At 41.4% G+C, this 8,446-nt stretch overlaps 2 protein-coding genes across 7 annotated transcripts in view; both read left to right on the top strand.

The window, feature by feature from the left end:
• LOC131879607 (CREB-regulated transcription coactivator 1-like) overlaps positions 1-632 on the top strand; it is a 12,388-nt gene extending 11,756 nt beyond the window's left edge. Inside the window, exon 8 of the mRNA XM_059225967.1 lies at positions 618-632. Coding sequence (XP_059081950.1) covers positions 618-632 — 15 coding nt within the window. The remainder of the gene's footprint in view (positions 1-617) is intronic.
• Positions 633-1,006: 374 nt separating this feature from the next.
• LOC131879891 (putative uncharacterized protein DDB_G0277255) lies at positions 1,007-7,742 on the top strand. 6 transcript variants are annotated; one of them, XM_059226363.1, is made up of 10 exons: positions 1,007-1,167; positions 3,178-3,468; positions 3,811-3,933; positions 4,360-4,902; positions 5,092-5,178; positions 5,265-5,324; positions 5,565-5,837; positions 6,184-6,288; positions 6,411-6,567; positions 6,630-7,742. In XM_059226363.1, exons 1-10 carry the CDS (start codon positions 1,135-1,137, stop codon positions 6,830-6,832), a joined length of 1,875 nt encoding a protein of 624 aa, XP_059082346.1. In that variant the 5' UTR covers positions 1,007-1,134; the 3' UTR covers positions 6,833-7,742. The 6 variants fall into 6 exon arrangements, with proteins under 6 accessions (XP_059082346.1, XP_059082348.1, XP_059082347.1 ...); XM_059226365.1 differs by lacking the exon at positions 3,811-3,933; XM_059226364.1 differs by lacking the exon at positions 6,184-6,288.
• The last annotated feature ends 704 nt before the right edge of the window (positions 7,743-8,446 follow it).

Raw genomic sequence — 8,446 nt, 5'->3', positions numbered from 1 at the left:
TAGTCCTGATTTTTTGGAAGTCGACTCACATGCAGACTTGAAATGGAGTGAATGTTGTAGTTGGATATTTTACCACTTTTAAAGTTGCCATACTTTGGTAGTCCAATTTTCCAACCTTAAAACTTAAAAGATTTGGCCAATGTCAAAGAAAAAGTGCTCCTAATATTTTACATGCATCATATCACACTTTGAACTTGGCTTGAGAGTTTTCAAGTGTTCGTTTTTTTCATGCTTAAATCAACTTTCAACATGAATGTATCTAGGACAAGAATGAATTTGTAATCTTGAAACTTGAATCACATTGACATGTGCCGATAATAGGGCATGTCAAGTGAATGAAATTCAAGGAAAATGTGGTCCGGCCCCCTGATTTTGGGCATTTTTGGAGGGAGAACTCCCATTGAATTTTCAATAATCCATTGATTTTGAGTGGGCTTTGTTACAAAACCCAACAAAATAAACATGTTTGGGCATAATTCGATGAACGCACTATCAAATTGGCTCAGTACTACAATTATATTTGATTAGATAAGCATGTAAAATGGAATAAATGGCAAAATTCAATGCATGCACAGTGCGATTTGGCTGGGTATGTTGTCTTTGATTTTACTTCATAGAATAACGTCACTTGACAAGCCCTATAGAAAAATGCTGAAAATTCATACGGCGTGATTTATATTTGGAGGGCATCTTCAATAAATCAGGGTGAAGCATACAAAAACAAGTGCATTTCTAACTGTACAAACCTCTCAAAAAACGGTATAATCCTTAGAGAATGACATCATGACTTCAAAAATATCTGGTACATCACGAGTTAGCAAAAGTTAAATTGACGAGTTTTGATTGGTAAACTTTTGTTGTCAATAGTGTCGCCAGGATTTGGTCCGTCGTTGTCATGTCAACTTTATTGTCGCCCTGCGATGTACTTCTGATAAAAAATAAACCCTCAGTTGGTTGGCATCGAATTGATCTTTCTGCCACTGCAGATTCAACCTAACACGTTATTCATTCGTTGTATTTTCTAGTTTTCTATTGCCTCAAGACAAAGATGGACCGGACAAAAACAATCCGGGTTCATTGCCAGATTTGACCAATTTCCATGTGAATGCCTCTCCTCTTTCTGGTCACCAAGCAATGGAAAACGAGGACCAAGGATCCTACAGTTCGGTAAGAGACCCTGGTAATATGACTGGTTTGGGGGGCCGTTGATTTATGCCACTGCGTCAAGGCTTTAGAGGCATCTTGGCCCTCGGAGCCATTTGGAACATTTGGGTGATTTTTAGAGTATTGTCTAGAGCTATTTTCGTGCTTATGGGTGCATTCTGGGTTTGGTTTTCCGAATCGCAATTGGTCTATTGAAAACTAAATTTCATCCTGATCTGTCGAAGAAAGTAGTTTGCCAATGCAATTTATAGGAAACTTGGTCGCCCAGGGACTTGAACCTTTTCTGTAACAGCACTTTCTAGAGCTTTCTCTGGCAAGGCCAAGGCCAGCCAAAGGTGCAAGATATACGCTAAATCATTATACCAAGGTAAGCCAGTCTGGAACCAAGTGACAGAGAAGTGGGGAATGGTTTAGATCAGTGATGAAAATTAATGAAAAATATATCGCTGAGGAGAATACAATATTGATTTGGGATAATGAATGGAATCATGAAAATAAATACTTGATATTTCGTTTCAATTAATTTTGAGAGAAAGTTCAATCTGTGGAAGAGAAAATCAGAGATATCTGAAACGGGTTTGTATGAACTTAAGAAAATTAACGACAAGGATCGTTTGTGCCATACGCTTTATTGAAAGCGTAATCAAACTAATCATATTTCAGGTTAATAGTTTCTTATTATAATTCGACGCGATTTCGAATCATGTGTTTAATTGTATCAGCTAGAGTAACCAACGGATCTAAAAGCATTGGCCAGAGTCTTCTTCATTTGGGACATGGGTTCAAATCCCACTGTTAGATGTGCACCCTACAAAATAGAATTTAGTAAGGATAGAGATAACCTTGAACGAATCCAAGTATTTCTTATTGTAAATTGTACGTATCTCTTTTATTTTGAAATCATCTCGTTTTTGTTCCATTATCAGTCACACAAACCATCCAAAGTACAAGTTATATTTCCTGGTACTATGATTGCACGTAAATTGTGGACGAATAAGCCTACCAAGGAGTATTCTTGCTCGTACCTTTGCTTTCAAGGTCGATTCATTTCTCGTATCTTTTCAAATAAACGTTCCAATGGTTCAGACTACAATGCGTGCAAGTTTTATGCAAGGCCAAGTTTTCGCCTAAATTGTGAAATCTTGGATTTTTGATCGAGTGCCTAATTGTCTTCAAATTCCCAGGTTTGTTTCTGAAATTAACCCCCTAGAAATTTCCAAAACAAGCCTTCAACAATGTTTTGCGACTGAAATGGCTCTCGTTCCACGTATTGCTATTTTCAAATTGTTCTCAGTTGGAGACTTCGTAACTGGAACATACTTCCCCTCTCTTGCCATGACTTTGATTGGACCGTTCCAAGAAAAGTGTTCGGTTACCAATGGTTCATGGCCTTTTCAAAGAATGTGTACAAGGCACAACTGACAAGCTATTTATCATGTTGTTCAGTCCTCGGAAGCATGTCAGGAAGGATGGAAATGTTAAATGGCCTTGGCAATCTAATTCAATAATATAGCTCGAAAGACTCGGTAATGGAATCATTCATGGTTTGCACATCCTCAAAATACATGTAAAAAGGCTCTCATAGTCTCTTGATTTGCTCACAAATTACAACGAAATGTGGATGCTTATGATCCAGGGCCTAATTCAGAGCTTCATTCCAAGCCTAATGAATCCAATGGAAGTTTTTTTTCTTTTTAACGTTAATGACTATTGGCATCTTTTGAGGCCTCTGATGGCTCTTCGAGGGCCAAAGTGTCCCCCCTTCTGATAAGTCGATTGCAAGCTCTAGACTGTATCCAAAATTAGACACATGTCCAATACACCGTCTAACATTGAAAAGGATCGAACTCATACATATTAGAATAAATTCCCCCTAACATTGATTCTGATCGGTCAAAAATGACCATCGAATGCGGATAAATAAGATCCCCCAAAGTGCACATATGCAAGGGACCGAGGCCATAGATGGGGTGTGTACCTACCCCAATATAGAGGTAGCTCTCTTCCTTGCAGAGTCCTGCCACGGGCAACAGCCCAGGTACCATGGCGGGTACTCAGTGGAGCCCTGGGACGGTCCCCAGCAGTCCTCACAGTCCCATTCTGACCGTGAGTACGGCTCCACCCGACCCGCATATCAACACGTCCCCCCTCCCAACCACCCCCATTCCTATCAGTCAGTTCCAAAATCACGAGCAAGTGTTTTTCCCCAACTCCTTGCCCAATGTGTCCATGATGGGCATGAATCCGGTTGTCACGGGGAACCAGTATTTTGCAGACAAACAGGGTTGCCTACAATCCACAGCTGTAAGTGTGTCTGGTTATGCGAGTGCGGTAGTTTTGAAAATCACTTGTACGTTAGTCGTTCTAACCCTGCTAGAGACCATCATCCCATACCCATAACACCGCTGGCACTGAGCTTGATCCCGGTCATGTAAAGCCTAAATCTTTTTTTTTTTTGTCACCCAGTAGATTGATTGTTAGAATGGCGAATAGTAGTAAGGTAATCCAGCAGTCATTCTGGCCTAAGAGCTCAATTCCATTTTATGAGCTATTGACGGCATGCTACGCAGGCCTATGATTGTAGTTTGAACCGAACACAGTTTACACCTTGGACCTCACATGATTGGACAATGGGGTCTCTTTCAGAGTTTGCCTGTTACCCCATGGCTGCACAAACGTTACCCACATTTGGCGCATTCACCTTCACCTATTATTCACGAATCCGCAGACAACCTCTTCTTTGGGCGGGATGACTTTAGCGTCCAACAGGTACATCTACATGCCTCCTAATGATGGGTGAATGTGCTGTGGCTTGGGATTCCAATAGTTATGTTATACATAAGGAATTAAAACTGAATCCATTACTGGTCCCGGGAAGTCCCGGAAAGTCCCGGGAGGAACACAAAGGACTAGAAAATGTACCTTAGAGTTCTCTGTCTCGTTTTTGTGTTGTTATTCTGTTTGCTTTGTTGTTTGATGTATTGTATGTAGCCCCATGAGCCATTGAAGACCACTCGAGGTCTGGAGTCGAATTGAAATCGGTATTCCAGAACTTATCGACCCGACCAAGGTCAGACGTAACTAATGCCTGAACGAACAGGCGAAGCCTGAACAATGTTGCACATTTAACCATGCGTGTATTGTATCTCTGTACTTGGTGTAATTCCCTGGGTCACGTGTACTTTTGGTTTTCAGCCCTTGAGGTCAATGGGTTCAGTACCTGCCACCGTTGTTGTGTCTTCAAATGCATCGTCGTCGGATGTGGTTTTAAAACAAACTTGTTGTTCTTCGACGTCGTCAGTTGTGTCCTCGACCACCACGTGCACTTCCTCATCACCCCGACACGCCCAACACCCCGGTGGGAATGTCCGCCTAAGCGATAGCGATATCTGTAAGATCCTGTCCATTCCCATGAATTTGGTGGCCGACCCTTACTCCGGGGACGACGAGTTGATCTTCGAGGAGCCCCCGGATCTCCTCCTCCAACCCACCCCTAATCTAGCTGTGACCAGTCAAACTATGAGTGTTGTGACCAATGCTGTGCCTCGAGGAGGAGGCGGAACAGGAGGAGGCGGAGGAGGGCGGGATCTCGATTGCTCTTCTTCCAGCTCGCCCCAAATCAGTTCCTCCTCGAATGGCACCCATTATTCCTGTGATAAAGAAAGTACAAGTTCCCCTGGCATTACAACAACAAAAACCACCACCACCGAAGAGCGCAATTTCCTTCATTTCAGCAAGGTTTGTTGTCTCTAAAAGAAAGACATATGTTCCCACCATTAAATTATTGTGTTTTGGGAAGGCCTATTGTTTATTGGATTGTGATTCCTGTGAAGCACTTACTAAAAAGAGGGTTGGTTAAGGGATTTTGACTGGTTTTAGTCAATCGGAAGTTTGCCTTGATTAAGGATGCTGTGTCAATTCTTCTAGGGAATGACGACGGATCAAAGTGCAATGAATCATCTTCAATATGGATATCAAAATCAACAGCACCAAAATATTCCCAATGGGTCAAAGGTGAGATGAGTTTCTCTTGCGCTCTATTTTGGAGGTGTGATTATGATTTGTTGCATCATTACGTTCTTGGGTTGGGATTATTTCAGTCGGAATCCTTGACCAACTATCGATCATCCAATGTGCATTCTCCTGCTGGCAACATTCAGGTAAGACGATTATTTCCACTCCATTCAGAATCGAAATTTGGCATGGGATTCGTAAATCAAATCATTATATGCAAACACAAACAGTTCTGAGTTCTCTAAAGACTGTCCCTTTCTATTTAAACACTAAACACGAACACCATATTACATCTTTGACAAATTTTCTTATCAACTAAAAGCAATCCCTGATTGCGCCTTTTAGTGCACATGAAAAAAACAATTGAGAATTGATCCTTTTTTCAGGGAAGTCCACATGGAAGGAGTGCCAGCCCTGTCGACATGGTGGGAAGTCCAAATTCTCCTGGAGTTTTGGGCTCATCCCCAAGTCGCTCACCTCCGGCTCATTCTCCTATGAGTGGAGGAGGGACTGTGGTATATGGGCGAGAGAGCCAGGGCTCTAACCAAAGGCCAAATGCGCAGGGATTTCATCATCAACCGCAACAACAACAACAACAACAGCAGCAGCAGCATCAAGCACAATCCGAGTTAGCCAAGGATTTTCAAAAGTTTTCAGTGGTAAGTACCATTTCAAGGTGGCCACCTAGCATGATTCTATCCCCGGTTTACATTTGTAACCTTATTGTTCCATTATGTAAAACGCTTCGTTTCGCCAAATTGGATGTACAATCTTTGTTCTTCATTTTGAGCTTCTCATTAGGAGTAAATTGATATCTGTTTCTCTTCAATCAACATCAAGTGTTATTGTTAACTGGATTCGGTATGGTTGCTCTCTTCATTTCTCAGCTGCATGGTTACGATTCACAATCGATTGGGCAGGGTTGCTTTTTGGTTTCCGTTATGGTCCCATTTTTACTTTGGTTCCTTTACTTTCATTTGCGTTTGCATCGGTTTGAATTTCTAGATGGAGACCTCGTCGAGCTCTACCAATGCCATCTATTGCCACGATGTTGCAGCCATGTACAACGAGGGTAAAACCTCCCATCCCAACCCCCAGCAATCACCTCAGGTAACTCTGGAACCTCGATGTCACAATTTTTACAACTCTCCGCTTCTTCTTGACACTTCTTAGCATAGCACAGTTTTCCAACGAAAAAAACGGCCGTCTAAACCTTGCTTTTTGCATTTCAGCCAATCAATGACTTCTCCGGATACTTTAACAACTATGCGAGTGATATGAATGGGAAAGCCAACCAGTTAATCAACAACCAACCTTACCATCCGCCGGGTTCCATGGCACCACAAACGCCCCAAACGCCATCGAGTATTCCGGACATTATCTTCACAGGTTGTTTGACGACTCCAAGGTCAGGGTGGCGAGGTTTTTTACGGGAGAATCTTTTCTTGCAGATGTCGACGATGACGGATCTACGAATTTCCATGGGGGCTTGGGCCCCAATTTCGACGCGGATTCGTGGTCTCAGGAGTTGAGTGCTAATATGGCGGATATCATCCGTGACGATACCATGTTCAAATTGCTCTCCGAAGGATCCAATAGTCCATTTGACCAGCAAATCTCGGACACCCTCTCTGAGGAGCACTTTGCATCTTAAGAGTCAGGGTACCCGCTCATTGCATCGTACACGAGTATTGATTGATTCAAAGTACACACACACACACCATGACCTACAGACACAACCATCGCCCTCGCAAAGACGTTTCAACCATTGTTCGATGACATACATTCCACACTTTTCGACCAAGAAGAATGATGGAGATGATTTTGAACACAACTCCGATTCGCCTTGAACCGGTCACCTCGATCTCATCCGCTGTATGCTCCTTTTCCTTTTCTTGCTCTACCATCTTTTCTCTTCCACGTGCTTTTCATATTTATTGCTCTCTCTCTCTTTATCAATCTATTTCTTGAAAGATCGTACGAATTTATCTTTAAATATAATCTTCACATTCATCATCCTTCTTGTAGATTTGTATTCAAATCATCTCTCGACGTATTTTTGCCCATTGTGAAGGGCCACTATTATTCACCAACTTTACATCCATCAATCAATTGAAACTGTCATACCCGAAATAGTCCCAACACACACTACAAACCCCTTTTGTTTCTCAGATTTGAGCTCAAAATGTGAAATCCAATTGTTGTGAGTCAATCGACTAAACATTGTAAACCCTGTTGTTGCTGTTATTGCTGTTGTCTGCACTCCCTGGGATTGCCGTGATCTTCCTCTGCCCAAAATATTCGAACGAAATTTGACTTATCGAGCAGTGTTAAGCTCAATCGGATGCCCGGTAGTATTACTTGATTCAAATGAGATTTCACTTTGGTTCTTTGCAAAATTGGTCTGACCACTTCTTTATCTGTGATTCACCGAGACATTGCGCATCCCAGGCAAGTGAGTCATCAATATTATTAATACAAGAAAACCATATATGAATAGATATATTTGTGACCCAAAGTGAATGTAGTCCGTTTTTCTCCTGAATAAATATCATCAAACCTAACTAACATCCGTCAGGAGCCAGCTTTTAATCACGCTTGTGTGCCCAACCATAAATACTTCGTTAAACCATTACATTTGAAAGTACTCAGCCAGTCTTGAGGAAAAAACAGCAACTGATACATCTGAACATCATTCTCAAATTTACCGCAATTTTTCCACCCTTTAGGAAACCATAAGGACTCATTTCTCCGTGAATACTTTAGATGACCCTTCTCTCGATGGTGCTCTCTATTACAGAACACCAAGTATTATCACCATAGCTTTCAAAATAAGGCATATAAAATTGGCAAAATATCCAATCGATAAAGCAATAAAAAGGGTAAAAATGCAAAAGCAATTGCAAGTAAAACCGCTCTGAACATTTTGTTGCACTGCATGATTATAACTGGCCTTATTTTTTTACTTTCAGTGCACCACGCACCCAAAATAAAACAGATCAAAGCATGATCGGTTACTGAAGAAACTGTTAATACCATATGTACTTTGAACTAAAGCATGTCAAAACATTTGTGCTTAAAATTTGCACCAAGTGTGTGTGCTTGTAAGTAATCATACCAAAGAAACATGAATAAATCTTTCCTTCACTAGATCATTTTCCATGGACTGAATAAAGCGAAGTATTTGGAGCAATTTGTTTTTGAAAGCTGAAGAGACGTAATCTTGATTGGTTTTGTTGTCTAAAAAGCAAGATAATGACGCCATTTA

Source organism: Tigriopus californicus, chromosome 4, assembly GCF_007210705.1.
Source record: "Tigriopus californicus strain San Diego chromosome 4, Tcal_SD_v2.1, whole genome shotgun sequence".
NCBI classification, from domain to species: Eukaryota; Metazoa; Arthropoda; class Copepoda; order Harpacticoida; family Harpacticidae; genus Tigriopus; species Tigriopus californicus.
The sequence above is the reverse complement of the archived record's forward strand: the minus strand, read 5'-3'. Positions and strand labels throughout refer to the sequence as shown.